Genomic DNA, 25,835 nt, shown 5'->3' on the forward strand with positions numbered 1-25,835 from the left:
AGCCCCAGACAATGACAGATTTTCCTATCGACAAACGACAATTGTACAATAGCTTCGCTGAGCTCTTCAAATTCGTAACAACTTGCGATCGAGGAATGAAACCCATTGGCTAACAAGACTCGGGCAGGCGGAACCACGAGCTCCCCGAATCCGGGTAGTCCCTCTTTGACGCCGAAACGCGGAGGCGTTTCGCGGCGGGCCAAAGCGCCACCTATCCGTCCTCTTTGCGGACAAGCAAGACAAGGTCAAGGCTTTCTTTACCGAAGGCGAGCTACCAAGACCGAAACAATAGTTGGAGATTCCCGAGATGAATGCCCTGGGTAATGTCAAGGTTCAGCGCTGAGAGACGGTGAGGCTGTATCTCGTCGGTATGTTGAGTTGAATGCGCGCGGATATCTTCAACATCCCGCGTGCAACACCGCAAGCGGTACCAGCGAGATCTTCCGGTACGACTTCGGATCGGCACATCTTATTACGACCTTTCCAATCATGCACTGCCGTTGTTTTGACGTACTAGACATGGGGATGCTAATCACACGGGTCCAGTGTCAGGTTACATCGATCTCGAAGGATGAGGCTCTTGGTGTGGATACCAATCTCAACGGCATATTGAGTTGTGATAATATAGGAGGCTGCTAATGGTGGGTGGTGAAAGTGGTGGCTGGCTAGACTTCCTCTCACTGTGTCGGCCGAGAATGGGCCCTGAGACGGGAGAGTCGGCGCTCTGTGACGCTGAGCATCGGTGTGGTTTCCTGATGGGGCTGATTTCGTCCCATGATTGCATCAACCTGTGGCCACTAAAAGAGGAGGAAATGAGGTTTCTCCGTGGACTGGTGGTGACTGGCTGGCTTCAAATTCCATCAAGGCTCTACCCCAAGAGGCTTGCCCAGACAGAGACCCGGGTCTGTTGTGGCAAGTATTAGAGCAATGAAAGATGCATTTAGGTTGCGTAGTAATCACCACGGTGGCCCAGAAGTCTGGACGACAGAAGCCAAGTCGTTCTCGCGAATTACGATTTGGCATGCAGCGTAGACTTTGGAGTAAAATCCAGCTTGGCTCATTGCCAGACCTGCACTGGCTGTAGCTGGGCAAAGCCTCATCGACAGAGTGTGGGATTGGGTAAGTTTAGCTGGGTTCTGCTGGAGATGCATTTCTCGGCATTAACTCAAAAACAAGACAAATTCAGATGGTACTAATGTACCCCGCGTATCTTCTAGGCGTGGATACTAGTGGCGATACATACGGCCCGGTCCCGTCAAATCGCATCTGCATGGAAATGATCAGTTGAATCATGCGGGCATCCCGGAAAGGATCAAGGCAAGACCTGGGCCCCTTTGTCCAAGAAGCATTGGCGAAAGGTCGCGAGGTGCGAGGGTCGAGGGAGGGTAGGGGGACAGACTAGGTCTCCAGTTTACCGAAACGTCGTGGAAGACGTCTGGCACTTGGTTGCCATGATCAGCGCATACAGGTCTGATTCGACAATGGCAAGGGGAGATCTGGTGTCTTCTGACCGTCATACAGAGTGAAATTTGGGATGTGGTTTGCCTCAGGAGCAAGGAGACAGCCTGAATTGAAACGATGTGTAGTACACTTGGCGGACAGAGCGTTCTGGTGGTGCCGTGATGCCCCGACGGCATCCGACGGGAGGCGTTTAAGCTCGCACCACCAACTTCAAGGTCCAAAGCTGGGGTCTGAGGGTTTGGGTTGGGTTTTCCTAGTTGTCCGTGAGTCCCAGAGGTGTAAGACCACCATCCACCAGGGTTTCCCACTTGCCTCCTACTCGGAGATAGATATTCAACTCATAAAAGAGAAAGCCTCCCTGCCCACTTTCGGGTGGTTTTACTATTTGGTTCGCACGAGGGCGAAAGGCAAATGCCAAGACAAGAGATCGAAATAATTGAGCTGGTCTTGAACATTCCTTCTTTTGGACACAAACAACAAATCGCCCATCATGCTCGACTACCTGCGCCATCACAACTACAAGGTGACCCGTCACATCACATCTAATCTGTTGATGGTCACCTTGGTCTTTGGCATGAGTGTATTCACATTTGGATATGAGGGCTCAACACTCAACACCATTCAGGCCATGACACGTGAGTATCTCATTCTTAATTTGAACACCAGGAAGCCCCAGCTGACAGTTGGCTCCAAGCGTTTGAACAACGGTTCGGCGACTATATTCCAGCCAAGAAGGCCTTCGGATTCACATCTAATAAGTTGGCTTACATGAACTCATTCCCTCTTCTCGTCTACGCCGTCGGTGTAATATGCGGAGCTCAGATCGGCGAGCGATGGGGCCGGAGGCTGGTGTTCTTTCTCACCAATATTGTTTGCATGGCCGGAACAATCATTGTTTACACCGCAAAGAGTTACAATCAGCTACTCGCTGGCCGGATGATTGTCAATTTCCACGTCGGCATGGAGGCTTTTCTCATTCCGATGTTCCAGGCCGAGATCGCACCAGCCGCCGTTCGGGGCTCACTCACAGCCATTTACGGTGTAAATGGCGTCTTCGCAGCCTTCATTGCGTCCATTATAACCGATGTTACGAGCAAGCTCACTGATGACAATTGCTGGAAGATTCCGGTGGGGATTGGCTTCATTTTCCCGGCTTTCTCTCTATGCTTCTGGGTTCTCATCCCTGAATCTCCGCGATGGCTACTTCGGAAAGGTCAATATGCCAAGGCAGTTGAGAATCTGGATTATCTCTACGGAGCAATGCCAAACTACGATGCTGAAAAGGAGGCCAAGCTTCTCCAAGAAGCTCTCAACACGAGTGAAACCACTGGAAAGTGGAAGGACTTGGTCAAGGGCACGAATCTGGTAAGCAAGCTTCTTCCATGGTGAACCACATCCGCTAATGGTCCATCTAGCGTCGTACCGTCAACGGTCTCATTGCCGCTGCGTTTGCTCAACTTTCTGGTTCATCATTCTCCAACCTGTACGGCACGATCTTTTTGAAGAGCTTGAAGGTTATTGATCCGTTCATGGCAACCATGGTCAAGCGAGGGCTCTTGCTTGCGACCGCAATCACTTTCATGTTCATCATTGACAAGGCTGGCCGACGTCCGCTTTTCTTATACATGGGCCTCATGCAAACGGCAGTTCTCATGGTTATGGGTGGATTGGGTACGATCTCACATCCAACGGTCGACATCAACAAGGGCATTGTAGCATTGACAATGATGTTCCCTATCTTCCATTTCGTGTCTTTCGGTGGCCCGTGAGTGACCCCCACTCATGCACACAGCGACCACAAGAAACTTTGCTGATGTCCTATACAGTTTGCAACTTACTAAGACCGAGATTCCCCACATCACCCTCCGGGACAAGTCAGTCATGCTTTTCTGGCTGATGGCCAACCTCTGCAACTTTATCTCATCTTTCACCTTGCCCTACCTGCTGCAGGAACCGGCGAACCTTGGTTCCCGAGTCGGCCTGATCTACGGTTCGATCTCAGCCTGCGGACTGGTCTGGGGCTGGTTCTGTATGCCCGAGATGTCCAAGAAATCTCTCGAGGAGATTGATGAGATGTTCGCCGCTGGTGTCCCAGCCTGGAAGTCAAGACGTAAGTTCATCAACATAAAACCTCGACGACACTTAGATCGTAGTACTGACTCAAGAGTAGATTGGCGAGGCGAGCAAACTGCTAGGATCACCGAGTTGGAGAACAACGGTGTGGTGCCTAGCGACAGCGACAGTGAGAGGAACAGCATTGCGAAGTCTGACTTGCAACCTGTTGTTCAAGAAAAGCCATCTAAGATTTGAGACCTAGATCTGCACACATTCTGTACATATTTTCACGACGATCGCATGACATGAGTCCATGAAACGGGGTCAGTATATGATACGTGAGAAGGGATGGTAATGATAATATCTGACTGTTATTGAATCCCTGTTCTTTTCCTACTGTTTGCTCGTGACCTGGATGAAATCGCGTGCCTTTCGGCGCCAGCCTCGTTCGTATACCAGCCCATCGTGATTCTACTCGACGGGCTCAAGGGTTTCGAAAGTCTACCATCGGCGCCCCTTCAAGGTTCAACGAGGCATCGTAAGCTAAAAAATCCAGTTTTCACACAGCATATTTTAGAACGTCCCAAGGGCTCCTGAACGTCACAAAGGCGACGGTTGTGATGGCTGACTTTTGGACAAAGGAGGGATCTTCCTCGCATGAACATGAGGCATCCTCCAACTGGAATGTAGATCCCGAAGAACTTACCACAGGACGGCTTGTGCATATAACCGTATATCACAAAGCGAGGTAGCAAGTGGAAGATCCGTATGAGGGTCATATCTATATACCGTACAAGACGGGTAATCGGCTTGTGGAAAGCGGTATCGTGCGGCAGTAACCGGCAGCGCCACGTGTGGCGCTGCGACACCGTATTTTTGCGTGGGCTCTCGTGATTGGTGATCGTCGCCAGGGGCTTAACTTTCCACGAGACTCTTCTGCGGAACCTCATCTCACATCCTCAACTTACTCTTGAACGTTCTTCTCTTTCGACTACCAGATTTCTAGACTGTAGCAGGCAGTTCTTTATCTATTTTGTAAGCCTGTCGAACAATTCAGCGCGCTCACCCCTGAAAATGAGACTCAATCTTGGGGAGAGAACTGTTCCGTTCGCCAGCGAAACAGTATCTAATGGTGACTTTGTTTCCCTTTGATCAGACGGCGCGGTCAGGCGAAACACCCGACGAGTTGAGAGACAGTCTGGCCGAGGCTGCACCACGGGCGGCTGCACGTTGCTGCACAGCCCAACCTCAAACAGGGAAAAAAGCACGCAGCTGTGGAGCTGACCGGCTCGCGATGCCCCATCGAATTGCGGTCTATCCCGCCCGGCTGCACCCACTCGATCTGCCGGCCCCCGACAACTTTACAAGAGGTTTGCCGACAGACGCGATCGGCGCGCTGCAGTAGCCTACAGACTTTCTTTCTTCTTACGTTGTATTGAAGCAACTCTAGCTGTTTAATAATACCTCCGACTCCAAGAACACGGGTTTCGCTGCTTATCTGGTCAACAAGCAGCAAAAGCTGAAGCTGTTAGAGGTCCCCGTACGACAAACTCTAGGTGCGTAGATCGGCTAAGATTGTCCTACCTGGCGTCCCCGCGCTACACCCTTCTCAACCCGTGCTCCCACACATCGTGCTGAGTTCAAATACCATCCACCTGCCGCCCTCATCACTGTTAGCTCTTCACCCCCGCAGCGATTTAATCTTATCTCATCTACATCTTCTTTGCCGTCTCTATCAACCAGTCGCAACAGCGGTGCCAATATGAGAGTTCTACTTCCTCACTCTGTGGCCGCTCTCGGCCTGGCCAGCTTTGCTGCTGCGCTTGCGACGCCTAAGAGCTACTCTGTCGACAGGACTTACAGTCTCATGTCTGACTTGGGAACGAACTTCACGGTTTATGAGCATGCGGCAACAAGCTCCAGAACGAGATATGTCCAGGACTCGGGAATCTGCGAGACAACCAAGGGTGTCAAGCAATACTCTGGCTATTTCGACGTTGGTAAGTCTTATCCCTCGCCTCAACTCTCACCATCCTTGCGATGACGCCAGACAATCTGACGAGATGCCGCAGGTACCGACCAAAACATGTTTTTCTGGTTCTTCGAAGCTCGCAAAGATGCGAATACCGCTCCGGTAGCTCTGTGGCTGAACGGTGGCCCCGGCTGCAGCTCCATGCTCGGTCTCTTCCAAGAAAACGGGCCATGCACCTTCAACAAAGCCCCCGGCGCAGATCCCATTCTGAACCCCAACTCGTGGAACAACGTCGCCAACATGGTGAGTCTCCGTCCGTCCCGGCGTGTGATTGACACGGCCCCACAAGCTTAACGCAACCGCGCTCGTCCTTTTATTACCTTGATGCCTCCGCATCGTCTTCAATGCTATTACCCCATGTTCCATGCTGACGGCGGCACACCCATCAAAGCTCTATGTGGACCAGCCAATCGGGACCGGTTTCAGCTACGGCACGAGTGATACAGACAGCACCGTCAAGGCCGCGCCAAAAGTCTGGGCGTTGATGCAGTCCTTCTATAGCAAATTCCCCGATTACAAGGGCCGCGAATTCGGCTTGTTCACTGAGTCGTACGGCGGCCATTACGGCCCGGAGTTTATCGACCATTTCCAGGCCCAAAATGATGCTATCGACAAGGGCACCGTGAAGGGCGAAAAGATCAAGATTGTCGCTCTCGGTATCGGAAATGGTTGGATTGACCCAGGTATGCGATGATCCCGAGACGATGGCGTAAGTTGAGAGGAAAGATGCTGACAACTCACGACAGTCGTCCAATACAAGGACTACTTGGAGTATGCAGTGAACAATACGTACAACAAGATCATCGATCAGCCCAAGTTTGACGAGCTCACCAAGGCCTACGAGAAGGATTGCAAACCTGCGATGGAGAAATGCACTGGTCTCGAGGGACAGAACGAGGCTTGTGTGGCCGCTGAGAATGCGTGCTATGCAGCCGTTGAAGCACCCATTGAAGCGGCCAAAACTTTCAACGTCTACGATGTCAGAGCTAAGGACGACAAATTCCCGCCGGGAACCTATCAGGCATACATCAAGAAGCCCGAGGTCATGAAGGCTATCGGTGCCAAATCCGAGTATCAGGAATGCCCTCAAGCACCATACGACAAGTTCACCTCGACTGGTGACGGTAAGCGTAATTGAGCTGAGCCCAAAGAATTTGGAGCTGACCTTATTTTCGCAGGCCAGCGATCCTTCCTTACTAAGCTTCAAGACATCACGAAGAAGGATGTACAAGTTCTCATCTGGGCCGGTGACGCTGGTGAGTTTGAGGCCTGTCCCCGTGGGGTCTCTGCAACGTTGCTGACTGTCATCCATAGACTTCATCTGCAACCACATTGGCAATTACAATGCGGCCAAGAAGATTGGTGGCGAGGAGTTCGAAAAGGCGGAAATGAAAGACTTCAACATGAACGGCAAGAAGATGGGCGAGTACAAGAACGTGAGGAACTTGAGTTGGTTGAGAGTTCATGAAGCGGGTCACGAGGTCCCAGCTTACCAACCAGAGGTTGCCCTCGAAGCCTTCAAACAGACCATGGCAAAGAAGGGCATCTCTTCGCCGTAAATAGTAATCACCGTGTGACCGAGTTAGCAAGCTTATAATGAATCATTGGACTTTTCACCTGATCCGTGAGTAGTGAGGTTAAGGAGAGTTCACGTGCATAGCCAGAGACAAGCTGGTCGATCTTCCAATGTCTGCTTCTTACTCCGACTCGGCTATCGAAATCGTGCAGCCTAGTATACTTACTATGGTAAAGCACGTGTTCATTAGTGAGTGATGGAATTAGTACAGAACCATGGCAGCTAGCTCCGTACGGCGTCATTGGATACAAGGCAAATCTGCAAAGAGGACTGTGGCGGCTGAGAATTACTGTTTTGGGACAGCATTTCATCAAAGATCAAAATTCAACCCGCATGAGGAGCAATCTCGACCCGCTTCCAAGGATTCTCGGCATTTGAACGTCAAAGGCTAAACTTGCAAGCTAACAATCAGTTGCTTACTGATTCGGGAAAGCAATCAGCGCTCTAATTGTTATTGAATGAGATGTCCGTCAGATCCATTACCCCTCTAGGGCTGAGTTGACAGGTATGATCTTGTCCTTATCTAATCCCGCTAGTCATATAAAGTGTGCGGTAGTAGCGTAAAGCAAGTCTAACTATTACATAGCCCTCGAATAAGATGAGCAGACTTTTCAACTTTAACTTCTAGATACCTGCCAGCTTGCGAAATGACTCCTTCAAAGAACGTTCGTGTTGCTCTGGCCCAGGAAGCATCGATCGACTTCGACCTCCAGGCCAGTGTCGACAAGACATGCCATATTATTGCTGAAGCTAGCCGGGCAGGGGCACACCTGATTGCTTTCCCGGAGACCTTCATCCCAGGCTATCCCTTTTGGATTTGGTATGTAATCCTTGCCACTTGTCCCTGACACCGAAAATACCTAATCGAGTTCAAAAGGTCACGCGGGATAGATGTTGACCTGACCAAGCGCTACATCAAAAATTCCCTCAAGCGAGACTCGCCAGAGATGAAACGAATACGTGCTGCGGCCGCAGAGAACAATATTGAAGTTCATCTTGGATACTCAGAGAACGATGATGATTCTCTTTACATAGCAGTCACATATCGGTTCCGATGGATTGATCAGAATGAATCGGCGTAAGATCAAGCCCACCAACGTGGAAAGAAGAATCTTTGGCGAAGGTAGTGGATCATCTCTTCGCAACGTTGCGAGCGTCCCGGGCGTGGGTAAGGTTGGGGGACTCAACTGCTGGGAGCATACTCAGCCTCTTTTGAAATACCACACGTATTCCCAAGGGGAGCAAGTCCACATTGCTGCTTGGCCACCGACGATGCCGGGCAGGGGTGGAGAGGCTTTGTGGAACACAACAGCGGAAGGTCAGTATCATTGCCTTAAATGGCTACATCATCAGCCAGTTGGCACTGCCTGAAATGGGCACTGGTGATGAGACTGACTCGTTACTAGGACAACAAAGCATGTCTCGAATATACGCCGTCAAGGGTTCCTGCTTCGTGCTACACTGCACAGGAGTTCTTACCAAAGACGCGATTGACAAGATGCAGACACATTCTGGACAGTTGTATAGCAAGCCAGGCGGCGGATACTGTGCAGTCTATGGACCAGCTGGAAGCAAAATCTCAACAGACCTTGCGGACGATGAGGAGGGCATCGTATACGCTGACTTGGACATGGATCGAATTATTGGAGTAAAAGTGTTTTTAGACACGTGCGGGCACTGCAGTCGTCCCGATCTGCTTTGGTTAGGTTCTGACCTCGTGGAGAAAAGGTTATACGCCCTAGCTAGAGCAACGTACAAGCCGTGCCAGACACAGCAGACAGAGGATTTCTTTCAAGTTGTACCTCGGGCGTATGAATAAGTAGTCGCGGAAAAGCTGTCCACATCAAAATATTGCAATTTCTCTCTAAAAGGATAACAGTGGACGTATCATGTATGTGAGTGAAAGTAGCGGACAACACGTATTAAGTAAACTGCCAGCCTATGAGACTGAGGAACTTCAGTCGACTCAATAAGTGTTGATGCGCTCCGTACAAGATTTTACTTTTCCAATTTGCTTGGTAAATCAGCCATATAGGTTACAAGCCGTGAGACAGGTTGTATTTTACTGGCATGGCGGCTAATTCATCGAACCAGAAGACCGGGATAATGCGCAGTATGAACGCAATGAGACTCACCAAGCACTCAATCGACTGGGAACAAATCTCTTATTAAATGAATCTCACGAGCCCAGGTTGGCAACTTTTCATTGCGGAGTTTTTGAGTTATTCTATCCCGCGGTACTGACTTGACGATCTCGACGGGAGAATATCCTGCACAACGGCCCGAGCTCAACAAACGACTACTAGGCACCTCTGAGGGAGAAAGACTTCGGAGAAAGGCGGGATGGTGGAGCTCACAAGAATGGTGGGCGTTATGGAAGGAAACCGGGGAACTACTCTGCCTCAGTTGCCATCAATGCCCTCGAGCGAAGTTGCGAACCGTAGAAGACTGAAAGTCAATGGAAGCCAGAACACCCTATTGGTAAGTAGGGTTGAGTCGAAAGTTTATCAAGTATCCACCGGGGGGTATAAAGAGAAGCATTCAATTCTCCGAAATGCAACAGGCCATCCATCCATCCATCCTACATACACACACATTCTTGGTCTTTCGAATAACCCACAGTGCACAACTCACCCACTGTCTACTGTACCATTCTACTCATCCACACACTCTTTATTCACAACCAATATTCAAAATCTGTGCTCGTCGTTGCAACAACAAGTCTTCCAAGAAGTCTCCCGCTGCTAGCGAGATGACCAATTTCAAGACCGCAGCCAAGGCCAAGGCCGACACTCAAGTCGAAGTCGAAGCTCCAGCAGATAGCTTCCACCAGTTCGCCAAGTTCCCATGCGAGGTCCAAATCATGGTCTGGGAGGAATTCTATCTCGAGCCTCGCCACTTCTACGCAGTCATCCACGACTTTCGCCGCCCAGTCAAGGGTAAGGGCAACAGACTGGACAGAGAGGAACGCGAAATCTCAAAGCTTCATCTCAGGGGCAAAGACGAGTCGATCAGCCATTACAACGCCATCGACAACCAAATCAACTACCTGTCTCGCGAGATCGCCCGGACTATCCGCCACAAGGTCCGCATGCGACGCCTGGAAGACACCGACCAGGGCCTGGGTTTCGATATCGAGGTTCACAATCGGCAAACCTCCCGATATCCTGACTTCGCCTACCTCAATTCGACTATCGACGTCTTGCACTTGAAGGCTCCATTGTACCGAATGAGCGTCTCGCCTGAGATAGCGGCCCGGTGCAAGAATATTGAGCACGCCATTGTTGAATGTACTGGCTCTGAAGATCCTCGTCGGACTATCGATGTAATGTGCAAGACCAAGAGCAAGAAGCGTAACGGAAAATGGCGCCTTATCTTCTCTGGTCTCAAGTCCTTGGAGACCGTATTTGTCTAGCTTGTCACACATTATAACACGCAACGGAAACAATAATTACGACATCCAGCGGCACTGGGCTCGTGTCCCAACTACAAAGACCTGCTGTCGTCAGGTCATCGGATGGATTGACATCGACACAGGCATGAATGTGGAGCGATTAAACTGGAGGGGTCTTCTTGCGTTGGAGTTATGGAAGTGACATTCCTGAAGAGACGGATTTGGATGGATCACACATAGAGCTGTCTCTCGTACTTGGTCATTTGGGAAGGATGATTCTGGGCTAGATTGGGTGCATCGCCTCATAGGACATCGATACCACATTGCACAATCCCCAATACAACTACCATGCTTATTAACGATCTTCCGTTCTCGAGCGTGATTTGGCTTATGCAACTTGAACTCATACTTGAGTAAATCGAAATGCCCCATTGATGACAAGGTTACAAGAGTGCTTTATTGCCCTGGCTGGCATCGATTCGACGGGCATCACGTATGATTCAGAAAAAGTCTATCCTCTCAACACCAAACAAGTCAAAGTCATTTACAAAGTGACGGGCACAGTCCACACTCGTCTGCCCCGAGCATCCAGCGACTTCTCTTGAGCCTCGGCTCCGTTCACAATCACCGTCCGCTCTTCTCCCACAGGTAACAACACATCAACGCCTTTCTCAAGCCACAGAGGACTCCACTTCTCCTTTAAGCCTTCAGTAACAACAGCCTTGACCTCAATGGAGATCCGCTGCTCAACAATCTCATATCGGATGGTGAACTTGAATTCGGCAGGCACCTTACGGCTGATACCATCGTCCTCGTACCAGCTGTCCTCGAAGACCACACCCTTCACGTCTTCGCCGCCCAGCTCCGTCTCAGAGCCTTGGGCAGCAGCTCCGCGCAGCGAAGGCGGAGGGAAGATCTCCACACCGCGCCAGTCGTCCTTGGCCTGGTTCGGGAACTCCGGGTCCGCCTCCTTGAGCGATGTTGTGTCGAGCGGCTTGCCCACAGGCACAGCCGAGCCAATCTTTGCGATGACGGGGATGGAGCTGTACCAAGGCGAGAGCACAGTATGCCACTTACCCGCCTCAAAATGTTCATACGGCGCATTCGTGTTGAGGAACCCAAAGTCGCTGCCGTCGCCCTTCTTCGGGAGGTATACCCTTGCGGTGTCGACACCTGGCTCGTAAACGCCGACAATGATGAACGCATCACCGAACCAGAACTGCGTGTCACCGTCCTTGATCGCCTCGGTCCACACCTCTGGGTCGGCCTCGTAGCCCCAACCGGTCCATCGCTGGGGTGGGGTTGCGGTGTGGTGGGCGCGGAGGTTCTGGGAGTAGGTGTAGGGGACAAGCTCGTAGCGGCGCTTGATTGTGGCCCGGATGATGGGCGTCGCGGTGGGGTACATCCAGGGCTCGATGACGCCGCCGATGAGGTTATCTGCCTCGCTGGTCTTGAAGCAGTTGATGGCAAACCGGGGTGAGTGGACGCCGAGCTGGATCCAGCGAACGAGGTGCTCTGGGGTAGGTTGGGGCCCTTCGAAGCCGCCGATATCGTGGCCGTAGCACTACGAATATTAGTCTGGTTATGAGATGGGGATGCTCTTGGGTTACTCACATGAAGGAGAGAGAAGCTGGCGTTGAGGGCCAGAGAGTTCCCGCCTCTCATGGACTCCCAGGCGGTGACGTTGTCACCACTCCAAGAGGCACCGCAGTACTTCATGGTTCCGGCCGTGGCACTACGCGTGAGAACGAAAGGTCGCTCCTCGGGCTTGCCCTCGATAGTTGCATCATGAGAAGCCTTGCCCATGAGCTCGGTGTGGATGGCGCGGCCCCAAATGCCAACATCCTTGCGGCTGAGACCCTCAGGAATTGGTACTAGATCCGTCTTCTCGAGGGCGCATTGCCACTCGTCGTCGGGCACAGTGTACTCATTGTTATCGTTCCACATGACATCAATACCGACCTTCTTCAGTCCAACGACACCATCATACCACCACTGGTATCCGGAATTGCTGGTGAAGTCCAGGTGACTTCCCTCTCCGCTCTCACCTCCACCAGCACTCCAAAGTCTCGTTACTGCAGTCTTTCCAGTGGACGGATCCTTGAAGAAAGCACCATCTTCAGACAGCTTCTTGTACGCGGGATGCGTAGCAAGCACGTAGGGCTTGACATTGGCCAACAGGCGAAGACCGTGCGAGTGCGCCTCGCGGGTAAAAGCCCTTGGGTCAGGGAAACGATGGTAATTCCACGTAAAGACATTGCGAGTCTTGGGTTCTTGCTCAGCAACAGTGTACCCGGAGCTCATCTGGAACGCAGAGAAGGGAATATCGTGCTTCTCGCAGTTCTTGATCCACCCCATGATCGCTTCGTGGGCCCGCGGGGTGTCCATGGCGCTGTACTTCATGCCACCGCCAACGTAACCCATCATATACCGCGGCACACGCAGGGGAAAGCCAACGAGCTCCGCGTAAGAGTGTACGACTTCGGCAACGTTCTTGCCGACAATGATGTACTCCTCGAGACCGCCGTGGGACTGGCGGTGCACCTTGTACGCACCCCACATGCCGTCGAGCTCGGATCCGATGGACCATGTTGAGCGTGAGTGGGCCGTGGAAAAGATACCAACGGCGCCCTCGGGGGTGACGTTGATGAGGAGCGGGATGTGCTTGTACAGCGGATCCGTGCGGTAGGCGTCGTATCCAAAGGTGTCACTCGCGGAGATGATGAACCCGCGGCCCGCAAGGTCCATCGGCGCCGCCTTCTCTCCGAGCCCCACGTGGAGGGTGTGCTTCTTGTAGGAGGAGTAGTGAGCGACTCCGGGCCCGTCCGCGGCGTAGGAGCGGAAGGGGAGGTCGGCGTGGATGGGCTTTCCGGAGTCATCTTGGCCGACGAATAGGGAGATAATGGGTGTGTTTGACCATTCTACGACGGCCTTGACGTTCGAGGTGGTGAATGATTGTGACTTTTCTGATGTCTTGATCTGGATGTCTTTCGGGGCCAGGTCTGTGCTAGGCTTGTGTGCGCTGGGGAAGGGAGGGATAGGACGCGTCTCCGAGGTGACAGTTGTGCGGAAGACATTTGACCTTACGATTTCAAATGTGAAGGTGAAGTCCTCAGAATGGCCTTCTGAGGACTTGAGTTGTATGGAGGATGCCGACGCGGCGCCCTTGACCTCTTGGGGCGCATACCCGGTGGGAATCTTTTCGTTTTGGAGGAGCATCTTGAGTAATGTGTGTTCTTTGTGATACTTCAATCTTCTCTCAGTTCACCAGTGGGCGGAAATTGGAGTTTGGGTGGCCTTCTTACTGAAATGAGGGGAAATGAAGGCGGACCTGTGATGTTGCTATCGTAGGAAGTGGGGGGAGGTGTTCTAAGCTATGGGATAGATCATAGCGGTGCAGATGAACGTATTCTTAAAGTTTGAGGCTTTCCGATATCGCAGTATACATCACTTTTGGCTAAACGGAAGATATCTGACAACTTTGTCTAAGACTGGCAACGCGAATCGCATCGTGAGGAGGACTCGGACTCAGCATCCGAGTAAACGACTACAACATTGAACCCACCTACCTCGTGCGAATGGTGTCCCGAGTTACGTGTAGCACACCAGCATGTTATTGGGGAATGGGGAACAGCTTTCCCCGAAACCACCCCGAAATCCACATCCCCCAGACGGGACCAAGGATAAGAACGGGGAAAAGCTGGATCATCGTAGTCATCTCAAGAGACGAGACCAATGATGTTGTAGCCTTCTGACTCGTGGTGGATTTTCATGGCGGTGCGTCGTGTCATGAGCCGCCCCAAAAGCAGTTAGATGCCGATGACAATGCCGCCCCAAAAGAGGAAACTTTACCGCCGAGCCGCTGCGGGGGACGGCAACAAGCCGGAGAAAACGGACTTGTTGCGGCCAATAGACGGCGACGTCGACCAACCTCCGAGTCTGTTGCCGCGTTGTCGGTCCCAGTTCTCGTCTGATTGTCTTAGTCTCTAGCTGTCATCAACTCTCCTCTCTCGTTCGTAACTCCGTGTTGTTTCCCCTCCCTCCCTCCGCATTGTTCACGCGATCTATCGCATGATCTGGAGACTCTGGGGGACAATCTGGGGCAGTTTGTTGCACCGATATTCCCGTGCTCCCCGATTTCCCCCAACAAATCCCTAACTTCCCCCGCGCGGAGTACAAATCCCTCTCCATGTGGGGAGGTGAGCTGATAACCTCCACCCAGACACCAGACAGCCAACCGTTCCAGCCACTCGTGATGCTTCAATCCTCGGATTTCTCCCCGCTACTCGCTCTCGTGAAATATCCTATTCATCTCTGTGACACGGCTCGTTGACCGCCCCCATCTCAAGAGATGCGCGGAACGCGTGGAGGTCTAGTGTGCGTATCCTTGTGCCGTAGTCCGATGATGGACGGCAATTCTACCAGGTGGAATCTTCGCGTCAAGAGATATATTATTCGAAGTCTACTTCAAGCCCATCATGGCAACAGTGACCACGTGAAGTTGGTCTGCCAAAGTCTGGTCCCGTCGTATTGAAAATAGCTGCAATACGAAAAAGAATAGGTCCAATGGGGGAATTAAACCACAGCGTCACCCACGGAAACAAGCCTTTGGTGGCTCAAAGACGGCATGCTAGCCACCTTTGCTGAGTTCCCCCTGCTGTTATTACCAAGACCGTGGTCCGATGCCTGAAGAAAACCGCACTAAGTACCCTTGTCAACCCCCTTCTCGGCGACCGACTCGCAGCCAATACATCAGCCGACATGTTTTGGGACAAGTGCCGCCCATATCTATAATCCCCGGGTTCTCTTTCTAATTCTATCCGAATCATCTTCATGTTCCACTGAAGTTCTACGTTCTCGTCGTAACTTGCCTGTCTGTCTGAAGGAGGACCTTTCCATCACTTACAACCAGAGGCACCCCTTGACAAGTCTAATCATCATGGCCACAAACGAGGACCAGAACAAGGCCCCAGTGGACCAAGTCGAACACGCACCAGCCCACCAAGAAACCACAACTCACCGCCGCGATGCCGCCGCAGAGCTCCTGGGCAAATCAGGCGCTTCGCCAGAGGACCGCGTCGTCGTCACGCCCGCAGACAACGCCCGCGTCCTGCGCAAGATCAAACTCGTCATCCTGCCCTTGATGCTCTTCGTCTACTTCCTCCAGGGCATCGACAAGTCCACCCTCGCCTACGCCTCCATTTTTGGTCTCATCGAGGATACCGGGCTCGTCGGGGACCAGTACTCGTGGCTGGGGTCCGTCGTCTACCTCGCCCAGCTAGTGATGCAGTTTCCGCTTGCATGGTTGCTAGTAAAGTGGCCTGTTGGCAAATTCACCAGTTGCATGGTTGCCTTTTGGGGTATCACCTTATCTTGCATGGCGGTGTCAGAGCCCTCCCGGATAGGGGCTAGTTAGAGGTAGTAAGGAGTCCAAGCAACAAAGGAGTAGCTCAGATATATATATATACAGCGCAGGGATTACACGTCGAGGGAGGAGCAGATTTCAGTAATTCATCATTCTACCCCTAACTGCAGTTGGCCTCTGAGAGCTTCCACCCTGTGTCAGCACCCCAACTTGAGAGGCGGCAGCGCACAATTTTGGTGGGCTTCTGACCGCGAGACTCTTTCTTGGGGCGTTCGAGTCTAGTGTTGCGCCTGCGTTCGTGGGGATTACGCAGATGTGGTGGCGACGACGTGAGCAGACGCTGAGGATCAGTTATTGGTACGCCATGAATGGCTTCACCAACATGGTGCGTTGTGTCGACATTAAGCCTCTTCTAAACCTTACTGACATCCCTTAGTTTGGCAGTCTCATTACCTATGGCCTGGGACACATCTCTTCTCCCCTCAAGGAGTATCAGGTAAGCCCTCAACTCGGACAATAAACACTCAGTCGCACCAAAAGTACAAGCGCTAATTGATATGGTTAGATCATCTTCATCTTCTTCGGTATCATCACAGTGGTCTTCTCCATCATCATGTTCCTCTACATGCCGGATTCTCCAGTCGAAGCCAAGTTCCTCAACGACCATGACAAGCTGATCGCCATTGAACGTCTCCGCATGAATCAACAGGGTGTCATGTCCCGCGAGTGGCGCTGGGATCATTTCAAAGAGAGTATTCTTGATATCAAAACGTGGTGCTGGTTTTCCCTCGTCTTTTCCATCTCGTGAGTCCCTTCGCCCCCTTTTACAAAGTTTCACATGAACTAATGTCTGGTAGGATCCCCTCTGGAGGCATCTCTACGTTCGGCCCTCTGATCAAGTTAAACCCCCCACTTCCTGGCACCCCCCTGTTTCTGGCACCCACAAAAACGCGAAAATCCACCACAACCCAATGCCCGGGCACCCCCAACCTCCTTTTGTCACAACATTTTCAATTCGCGTCCAAATGGGCTCATCTTTTGCACATACCTTCTTCTATATATAATGCCTCAATATACCGAAGATCAGCTTCGTCAGGCTCTCGAGGACATCTCAAACGGCAAGAGTCAAAAGAGAGCCTCATTGGAGTATGGGATACCACGATCAACCCTCCAACTACGTCTCCAAGGTGGTCAGACTAGGAAAGTGGCTTTTGCTGACTGGCAGAGGCTGTCTCCTGACCAGGAGAGTAAGCTGGCACAATGGGTTCGCATTCAGGCTTCGCTGGGCCTCGCACCAACGCACCAACAGGTGAAGGAATTCGCAGAGCGAGTTCTGGCTGCTGCTGGGGATACCAAACCACTGGGAAAAGGCTGGATCTATGCCTTTGTGAGAAGGAACCCTATCATTAAGGTTCAGAGAAGTCGTTCTATCGATTCTAGACGCGTTAATGGGGCATCTACTGAGGTCATTAGGAACTGGTTTAAGTTCCTCGCTATCCCTGAGATCAAGGACATCAAACCAGCCAACAGATATAATATGGATGAGACTGGCATCCTCGAGGGTCAGGGAGCTAATGGGTTAGTGCTGGGTATGGCTGAGACGACGTCTGTTCGCAAGAAACAACCTGGGTCGAGGGCATGGGTCTCTATCATTGAGTGTATCTCAGCCTTGGGTAGGGCACTTCGTCCTCTTATCATTTTCAAGGGGAAGACAGTCCAACAGCAGTGGTTTCCATTACATCTCGTTCCATACGATGGGTGGGAGTTCACAGCAACAGATAATGGCTGGACTACAGACTTAACTGCCATTGAATGGTTAGAGAAGGTGTTCATCCCACAGACTATGCCTGAGGCTGAGGGGGAGGCTCGACTGCTGATTGTGGATGGGCATGGGAGTCATACGACGACAGACTTCATGTGGAATTGCTATATTAACAATATCCATTTACTGTTCTTACCACCACACTCCTCTCATGTCCTCCAGCCTCTTGACCAGTCTGTCTTCAGCCCTGTTAAGTCAGCCTATCGGAAGGAGCTCGGTTACTTGTCTCAATGGAACGACTCTACCATTATAGGTAAAAGGAACTTCCTGGACTGTTACCAGAAGGCTCGACTTGCTGGTCTATCAGTCTCGAACATCAGAAGTGGTTGGAAGTGGACTGGTCTACACCCTGTGGCGATGGTTAAGCCCCTGGTGAACCCTATGGTACTACCTGAGCCTCCTGCTAAGCCCACCACACCCAAACCAACTAGTCAGGGCAGAAAGCGATGCCATAATGGTCAACAAACTACCCCTGTTGAGCCATGGGATTCTGCCTCCTCTGCAGTGGTCTGGTCGACACCCAGGAAGCTGGCAGAGCTCAGCGGTCAACTGCACTTATACACCCAACTCGACAATGATACCAGCACTCAACGGCTGCTATTCAGGAAGGTGAAAAAAGGCTTCACAGAGCAGGCCTGGCAACTGGCAGCTGCCCAGCAGCAACTAGCTCACCTGAGGGCTCAAGTTACCAACGCTGCAGTGAGGAAGAGGAAGACTGTTCAAATCGATCCCAACACGAAGTTCGCGAACATCAGGGATATCCATCGGGCTCAAATCGAAGCGGGTGAAAAGGAGGTTATCACGGCTGAATCCAGCGACTCTGAATGCCCTAGTGAGGCTGGCAGCTGTATTGTAGTGGGTGTGGTTGAGGATCAATAGTTAATAGTAATGAGGAGGTCGGGTTGTGATCCCATCGTTTTTGTGGTGCCAGAAACAGGGGGGTGCCAGGAAGTGGGGGGTTTGACTTATCAAGTCCTTTGGCTTCGACTCCTTCCAGACTATCCTGTTCAACATCCCCTTTGGTTTCGTCCAGCTCGTCGCCACTGTTGGCGGCTCTTGGATCGCTACCAAGATCCACAAGAAGGGCCCAGTCATCGCTGGTCTTTGCATTCCACCCATCGCTGGCTGTGTCATGTTGATGGTTCTTCCTACCAGCGGTCAGCAAGCTGCGCGTCTGGTGGGATACTATCTCATCTCTGTCTACCCAGGAATTAGTAAGCTTCATCAGCCCGCACACTCTTAGCATAAAAACCCTTTGACTTACACCTGCCTAGCAACCCTCATCTACTCCTGGTCCGCTGCCAACACAGCCGGCGATACCAAGCGAAAGTGCACTTCCGCCGTCCTCTTCATCGGTCAATCCGTTGGCAACGTTGTCGGTCCCCTCCTCTACAAGCCCGCCGAGGCACCCAGGTACACCCGCGGTCTGACGTCCAACCTAGTGCTCTACTGCGTCATCGTCGTTCTCGTCGTCCTCGTGAGCCTGTATCTCGCCTTCCTCAACCGCTCGCATAGCAAGCGCCGCGTGGCCATGGGCAAAAGCGCTGTAATCATCGACACAAGTTTGTTCTCCGCCGCTGAGGCCGAGAAAGCTAAGCAAGAGCAAGCCGCGCAGGCTGCTGGGGATAATGGGAATGAGATGGCTGCGGCTGGAGAGGAGCAGGCTGAAGAGAATGTTGGTGCGAGGCGTTTGACAACTTGACGGATTTGGAAAATGAAGAGTTTGTGTTTGTATTTTAGCAGCTTGTGTGAAGAAAGGCCTTTTGGTAACGACGAAATGACACTGTTTGCACAACAGGAACGTCACAAAAACGTGGACCACTCTCAGAAGGTAGGCAGCATTAACCTCACCTACATCTCGTGACAAATGTAGCCAAGTAACTCGGGTGCAAACCGCGCGCGCGACAACTTGGATACAGGTGGCTATCTAGACAACTTCAAGATGAGTTGGCCTGTCCTTGTATCGTTATTTCTTCTTGTCCTCAAATCAGCGAGGGCTAAGTCTCAGTTGCCGTATCACGCACGGTCTCGACTCTCATCTAACCACGCCTTCTAAGAGGTAATGGCCAGCGTAGTGTATGAAAATTTGCACATACGACCATACCCATTGGAAAACTCGGGATCCCGTCCGCTCTCCCATAGATAAGCCAATGAGGGCCGGATTAGTAGTTGGGTCGGTGACGACCAGCGAATACCTGGTGTTGTATGTTTTTGCCGTTTCCGAGATCTTTTGAGGGTTTAACCCACTTTTCACGATGTGGCCTAGTAGGCAAAAGGGCGGTCTTTAATTAAGGAGACCAAAAAAGAGTATGACTAATGCATCCCAAGCCATAGTGAGCGTGCACGGATAACACCGCCTCACCAGCGAGGCCCTCCGCCACATTCCCAATCTCGGCGTGCCCGGGGCCGTTGTGGATGACATCCCGAGTCTCATGACCACCCGTCTGTCGTGGGACAACCGGCCTTTTGGTCTAAAACAACATCGACGAGCAATTCATCTAGCTCTGTGCTTGGTGCATGGTCTCGCTGGACTTTCCTGAGGACTATCGAGTTGCTCCCCCTGAGAAGCAGCCAGCAGTGGCCTTGACCTGTTTGCCCGTTTGAACTTCCTGTGAAGCAGTTTGCTATGACTCCAATTCTGTCAAGCCTTCGAAGGCATCCCCTCCAATGATACGAGGCTTGTTCCCGAAGCCACTTCAGATTGACTTAGAACCCCTTACGTTTTTGGGATTGCTATCGACTTTCCAAGGCAGATATTTAACGTGGGGCTCCACGGGGCTATTAATACGACTTTAGTATGGAGTAGCTCCATCCACTCCATCCTAGTCACAATCTTATCCCGTTTATGCTTCCGCGCCCTAGTGGGGTCAGAACGGGGAGAAGAAATGCAGAACACGAACAGACCAAGTTTTCGGGTTCAAAAACTGAAGCCGGGTTGATCGGTTAGTCCCTTAATACCTAGTAAATGATGAACACGAACCTGCCAAGGCGTCAAAAAAGGGGTCGGCAGATTCTAGCGCGGGGAAATAGAGCCATATCCCAGGAATCTACTCGGGTTGAGGAGCCGCATCTTGAACACGAACACGCCAAGAGCGAAGAACGGGCCACCATGTGACATCAGAGCCGGACCTCATGGGTCAATACGGTAAGTTAGATCAACGGCCTCGATGTCATCTACCACAAAGAGGCCGAGGCTTGGCGGAGGGACCCATTTCGGAGCAGGGCATCTCGTGGGACGGCAAACATAAGAAGTAGCCCTGGCCACGATGCCAGTTTCTCAATATGTCCTTGACCAGTTGTCACACACAGTCGCTCCATCGTCATCCTCGTAATCTTGATCAGCTCGGGGTTTGAGCCGTCCTTCGTTGCAGACCAAACCATCCGTCACTCGTTCAAACTACCCTCATCGCCACGATGCTGTCCAGCTCGCTCCTCACCCTCCTCTCCTTCGCAGCAACGGCCGCCGCAACGGCCATTCCTCGTGCCGACACCACCTGCACAAATCCTGAGGTCCGCAAAGAATGGCGTGAACTCACCACAGCCGAAAAAGCAGAGTACATCCGCGCCGCCGTCTGCCTCCGTACCCTTCCCAAGGCAAAGTACGCCGCCATCGACGCCGTCACAACGCGGATGGACGACCTCGTTTACACCCACTTCGCCCTCAACACCGACATTCACTTTGTCGCAAACTTCCTCCCCTGGCACCGTTGGTACGTCAAGCTCCACGAGGATCTCCTCCGGTCCGAGTGCGGCTTCATGGGAACGCAGCCCTACTGGGATTGGAGCATCGACGCCGACGCCCTCGATACCCAGCACTCACCCGTCTTTGACCCCGTCACTGGCTTCGGTGGCGATGGCAAGCGCACGGGTAGCGATGTACCCGGATTCGAGCGCTGCGTGGTCGATGGTCCGTTTGCCAACACGAACTTGACGTTGGCTATGGGGTGGCCTGATATGAACACTCCCGGAAACCGGCTGCACTGCTTCGCGCGCGAGTTCAACGGCGGCGAGGGCAACGACGCAAATGGCGATCCTATCATTGGCGATATGCAGGCGGGAGCGTACAACTCGAGGACCATGAACACCGTCTACGGCTTTGACAGGTTCCCTGATATGGTCTCTATGCTCGAGGGACTGCCGCACGCGCAGAGTAGGTTCCCCTTATTCCCGTTAGACTTCGATCACGCTAACAGACTTGCAGTTCACAGCATCATCTTTGGCGATATGGGTCCTGCTACCTCGCCCAACGAGCCTCTCTTTTTCCTCCACCATGGCAATGTTGACCGTGCCTGGGCCAAGGTAAGTCACACAACCAGCTGAGCGAAACAGCATGAGATGCAGTACCTAACCTCCTTCGCAGTGGCAAGGGCGCAATGCTACCCGCCTAGCCAACTACGCCGGCTTCAACAACCCCGACAAGACCATCTCCGCCTCCATCACAGATACCATGCCTGTTTTGGAGCTTGCTGACGTCGAGCCTATCGTTAAGGATTACATGGACACCCTGAGTGGCCCTCTGTGTTACACATATTCGTCCATGTAAGGAGAAGCCTTGAGGGAGCTCCGCAGGTGATCTCAAAAGCTTGACTGTTTGTCCGATTCAAAGAAATCTGCCATTTAGATATACCCATTTCAATGCGATCATGTTCATGCAAATTATTCCATTTGATAGATCTACCGGAACTAACAAATTCTTCTCGATGCCATAGTCTCTCACCTTACGTCGTCGTTGACACCCAGCTCTTCGAACCTTGTCCTAACGTGTAAGTCGGCCGTTCGCTCCGAGCCGACGCCTTGTCCACCCTGACTTCTACTTCAACTTGTTTCTGGATTCTTGATGCCTTGCCGTCTGGAGTCTGAATGGTGTCCATCTCCGTGCCATCGTTCTCCCTGTGGTGCGGCACAAGGCCTCGTTCGCTATGGTTATCGGCGGCGTCGGAATCACTTCCATTGCGGACAGCGCAGCATCCCATCCAAGCCGAATCAATCAATCAATCAATCAACCAATCAATCCAAGGCCATTTTCCCATTCAATCAGACAAGCCTACAGCGCCGAAAGCTTGGCTGACTTGATCAAGCTAACGTTGCCCGGAAAAAGGAAAATCCGGGCTCCAGACTAATCATGGTTTTTGAAATAATTTTCAAAAAATGAAAAAAAGTCCATCCGCGTATGTTACGGACGTCGAGTTGGTGATGCCCTCACGTTAACAGGTGGCCAAGTGGGGCCGGCACTTCCTGGCAGTACTAGCCTGACTGCTAGGTCCTGCCAGGAAGTGCCAGTAAAACGCGCTTTTTGCTGTAAGGCTTAATTAACGCGTTTTTGGGCCCCTTGCAAGGGGTTGAAAAACGGGCTTTTTCGACCCCTTCTGCCAGCCCTTGAAAAACGGCGCTTTTACGACGTCACCACTGCCCTCGTTGACGACGCCGTCAATCCTTCGGAATCCTACCTATACGCCTATACGCCATCGTCAACGCCTTCTTCAACCCCTCAAGCCTTGCCCTGATGCCTCTGCCGGCCCGCAATCCACGTATTGATCACTTCGTCGGCCGCGAGGCCTCGACTCCTCGCGGGATCGCCGCTCAGATTCGCGCGTCATCTACTGCTGCCAGCAACGCGTCGACAGCCGACCTAGCCACGCGCAATACTCTCGACGCCTTACCTTACGCCATATGGAAGGGCCGGCGGTTCGTCAACGTTGACGCCATCTCGAGGAAGGGTAACCGAGGCCGTACCTCTTGGATCACAAACGAGGGCATCTTTGTCTACGAGATCCTTGCCAACGGCGTGAGGGGTAATGCCTACTGGGTTTGCCGACGCTGCGACGAGGCAGGGTTTCTAGACCAGCCCTTCAACGCTAACGCTACATCTGCTGCTGCCAGGCATCTCGAGAACGAGCACTCCATCTTCCGAGGTGGCAAGAAGGCTGGCTATACGTCTTCTGATGAGGCTGACGACCCTGGGCCTCCATCCAAGCGCCACCAATCTCTTCCTATCGCCATATATAAGCGGACAACTACCCAGATCGAAGAGCTAGCTGTGGGATTCCTCGTTGATACCAGCAAGCCTCTCACAACGTTCAGCAACCAGTACTTGCAGCACATGCTCAGCCTATTTAATCACGACGTCAACGCCCAGATCCGGTGGTCGAGATCTAGCCAGAGGGAACAACTTCGACGACTCTACATATCCAAGAAGGAACAGATCAAGACCGAGATACAGAGGGCAATCTCGAAGATCCACATATCGTTTGACTTGTGGACCTCACCCAATCGATACGCTATCGTCGCCATCTACAGCCACTTCATCAACCAGTCGGATAAACAGACGCAGTACCTCTTAGGTCTCCGCCGCCAGCCTGGTGCTCACTCTGGTGAGAATGTTGCTACCACGATACATACTGTTATGAAGGACTGGGACCTACTCAACAGGATTGGTGTGACAGTCTCTGACAACGCCTGTGCTAACGACACTTGTATCAAGGCTCTCTACCCATCTCTATCACATTTATATACAAAAACTGACGCTCAACAACGTCGAATTCGATGCTATGGCCACATCCTCAACCTCGTTGGCCGTGTCATCATTCATGGCGTTGATGAGGAGGCATTTGAGGAAGAGTCTGACCGTCTTATTAACGCTGGAAGAGTGAAAGAGGACCTAGCCTACTGGAGGACTAGGGGCCCAGTCGGCAAGCTCCGGACCATCATCAAGTATATCAGATCATCGCCACAACGTTCTGAGAGCTTCTTAGTAATTAGTAACGAGGCTGCTAATAATGATGATGCCTTTACTCTGTAGGAGGAATCGTCACAAGAGCTGAATCTGATGTTGAGTAACACTACTCGATGGAACTCGACATACAACATGATCAACCGGGCCCTACTCAAACGCACCTAGATCAACGGTTACGTATGCTATACTCTGGGCCTCGAAAATGACCAAGATCACGTCCTAAGTGAGGATATCCTTACTAACGAGGATTGGCAAGTCCTCGTCGAGTTAAATAAGGTTCTCGAGCCCCTCTATAAGCAGACCAAGAGATGTGAGGGCTGGGGCAAGGGTGACGGGCATGGTCGACTCTGGGAGGTTCTGGCAGGCATCGAGTATCTCTTGGATCGACTCGAGGACTGGTGCAAGCTTTACGATACCCCTACTACCGAAGAGATTAACCTCACGGCTACCCAAGTATCCCAAAGTCTTTCATCACAGCTATCTCGACCAGCAAGGGCATCGCATCGATCTGCCAGAACGCCAGTCTCGCAGACCCCATCAATCAACAGTATCCCAACTCATACCCAGTCTGACTATATCGCTACTTCGCAGCAGAGTCAACCTCGCCGCCCCCAGGGTATTAACTTCGACTCTCACGGATACTTACGCCTATCGATTATTAATGGTTGGCAAGTACTTAACAAATATTACCTCAAGCTTGGAGAGTCTCCTCTCTACGCCGCAGCAGTGATCTTACACCCTGGCCGGGGCCTACGATGGCTCAAGAAGCGTTGGAACACCCCAGAGACGCGAGGATGGCTTCATGACGCCCAGGAAGGACTTCGAGACTATTGGGAGCAATGGTATGCCGAGATGACTACCCGTCCTAAAGAATCAACCTATCCAGAGCCTCCTCCAGAGCCTCCGCGAGGCTCTTTTGTATCGATCGCAGTTCCTCCGAGGGTTGAAGACTCTGACTATCGTCAATGGTTAAACAGCAGCCTCCATGACGCTACTATCGACGAGGTTGACGAGCTGGATCGATACTTCACCCTCTCAGTTGCCCAGCCCGTCGACGATCCTATTCAGTGGTGGATTTCACATCAACAGACCTTCCCAACGCTCAGTAAACTTGCCCTCGACGTCTTTGCTATCCCAGCGACAGCGCCCCCGCAAGTGCAAGTTAATCAACAGAGTATTCGAGTCCAACAAGCAAAGGGATGCCATCACCACTTCCCAATCGAGTAAGTCGACACCCCATAGAATTGTTGAATAACTTGATGTCTTATATACTGGCCAATAGGAGGCTGTAGATCAGCCCCTGTCCCATTTATTTGGGCATGCCCAGCCACTGAAACATGCCAATATTGCCAACCTCGCCATCACATATGTTATGGAGGTTATTCAGACTACCCTCA

The 25,835-nt window shown here is 52.0% G+C and overlaps 8 protein-coding genes across 8 annotated transcripts; 7 read left to right on the plus strand and 1 right to left on the minus strand.

The window, feature by feature from the left end:
- Positions 1-1,951: 1,951 nt before the first annotated feature.
- Positions 1,952-3,771, plus strand: BDP81DRAFT_392640 (general substrate transporter; the record flags this gene model as incomplete). Its single annotated transcript, XM_060587736.1, has 5 exons — positions 1,952-2,096; positions 2,156-2,826; positions 2,877-3,226; positions 3,288-3,571; positions 3,632-3,771. The coding sequence occupies 5 exons, from the start codon at positions 1,952-1,954 to the stop codon at positions 3,769-3,771; spliced, it is 1,590 nt and encodes a 529-aa protein (XP_060446625.1).
- A 1,507-nt stretch (positions 3,772-5,278) lies between these two features.
- Positions 5,279-7,107, plus strand: BDP81DRAFT_392641 (serine carboxypeptidase; the record flags this gene model as incomplete). Its single annotated transcript, XM_060587737.1, has 6 exons — positions 5,279-5,516; positions 5,589-5,791; positions 5,940-6,231; positions 6,295-6,672; positions 6,727-6,804; positions 6,863-7,107. The coding sequence occupies 6 exons, from the start codon at positions 5,279-5,281 to the stop codon at positions 7,105-7,107; spliced, it is 1,434 nt and encodes a 477-aa protein (XP_060446626.1).
- A 664-nt stretch (positions 7,108-7,771) lies between these two features.
- On the plus strand, positions 7,772-9,097 carry BDP81DRAFT_515538 (carbon-nitrogen hydrolase; the record flags this gene model as incomplete). The annotated part of the gene is made up of 5 exons (XM_060595856.1): positions 7,772-7,944; positions 8,002-8,113; positions 8,160-8,442; positions 8,531-8,852; positions 9,004-9,097. The coding sequence occupies 5 exons, from the start codon at positions 7,772-7,774 to the stop codon at positions 9,095-9,097; spliced, it is 984 nt and encodes a 327-aa protein (XP_060446627.1).
- Positions 9,098-9,485: 388 nt separating this feature from the next.
- On the plus strand, positions 9,486-10,539 carry BDP81DRAFT_515542 (uncharacterized protein; the record flags this gene model as incomplete). Its single annotated transcript, XM_060595857.1, has 2 exons — positions 9,486-9,605; positions 9,688-10,539. The coding sequence occupies 2 exons, from the start codon at positions 9,486-9,488 to the stop codon at positions 10,537-10,539; spliced, it is 972 nt and encodes a 323-aa protein (XP_060446628.1).
- A 523-nt stretch (positions 10,540-11,062) lies between these two features.
- Positions 11,063-13,737, minus strand: BDP81DRAFT_392643 (family 31 glycosyl hydrolase; the record flags this gene model as incomplete). The annotated part of the gene is made up of 2 exons (XM_060587738.1): positions 11,063-12,082; positions 12,133-13,737. 2 exons carry the CDS (start codon positions 13,735-13,737, stop codon positions 11,063-11,065), a joined length of 2,625 nt encoding a protein of 874 aa, XP_060446629.1.
- Positions 13,738-15,457: 1,720 nt separating this feature from the next.
- On the plus strand, positions 15,458-16,691 carry BDP81DRAFT_315896 (major facilitator superfamily domain-containing protein; the record flags this gene model as incomplete). The annotated part of the gene is made up of 4 exons (XM_060584122.1): positions 15,458-15,901; positions 16,101-16,268; positions 16,320-16,379; positions 16,449-16,691. 4 exons carry the CDS (start codon positions 15,458-15,460, stop codon positions 16,689-16,691), a joined length of 915 nt encoding a protein of 304 aa, XP_060446630.1.
- A 2,146-nt stretch (positions 16,692-18,837) lies between these two features.
- Positions 18,838-19,761, plus strand: BDP81DRAFT_470403 (uncharacterized protein; the record flags this gene model as incomplete). The annotated part of the gene is made up of 4 exons (XM_060594546.1): positions 18,838-18,919; positions 18,980-19,380; positions 19,504-19,536; positions 19,579-19,761. 4 exons carry the CDS (start codon positions 18,838-18,840, stop codon positions 19,759-19,761), a joined length of 699 nt encoding a protein of 232 aa, XP_060446631.1.
- A 1,167-nt stretch (positions 19,762-20,928) lies between these two features.
- On the plus strand, positions 20,929-22,367 carry BDP81DRAFT_405129 (uncharacterized protein). Its single transcript, XM_060588925.1, has 3 exons — positions 20,929-21,855; positions 21,907-22,004; positions 22,066-22,367. Exons 1-3 carry the CDS (start codon positions 21,120-21,122, stop codon positions 22,246-22,248), a joined length of 1,017 nt encoding a protein of 338 aa, XP_060446632.1. The 5' UTR covers positions 20,929-21,119; the 3' UTR covers positions 22,249-22,367.
- The last annotated feature ends 3,468 nt before the right edge of the window (positions 22,368-25,835 follow it).

The sequence above is a fragment of the Colletotrichum phormii genome (assembly GCF_030913505.1).
Source record: "Colletotrichum phormii strain CBS 102054 chromosome Unknown BDP81scaffold_7, whole genome shotgun sequence".
Lineage (NCBI taxonomy): Eukaryota > Fungi > Ascomycota > Sordariomycetes > Glomerellales > Glomerellaceae > Colletotrichum > Colletotrichum phormii.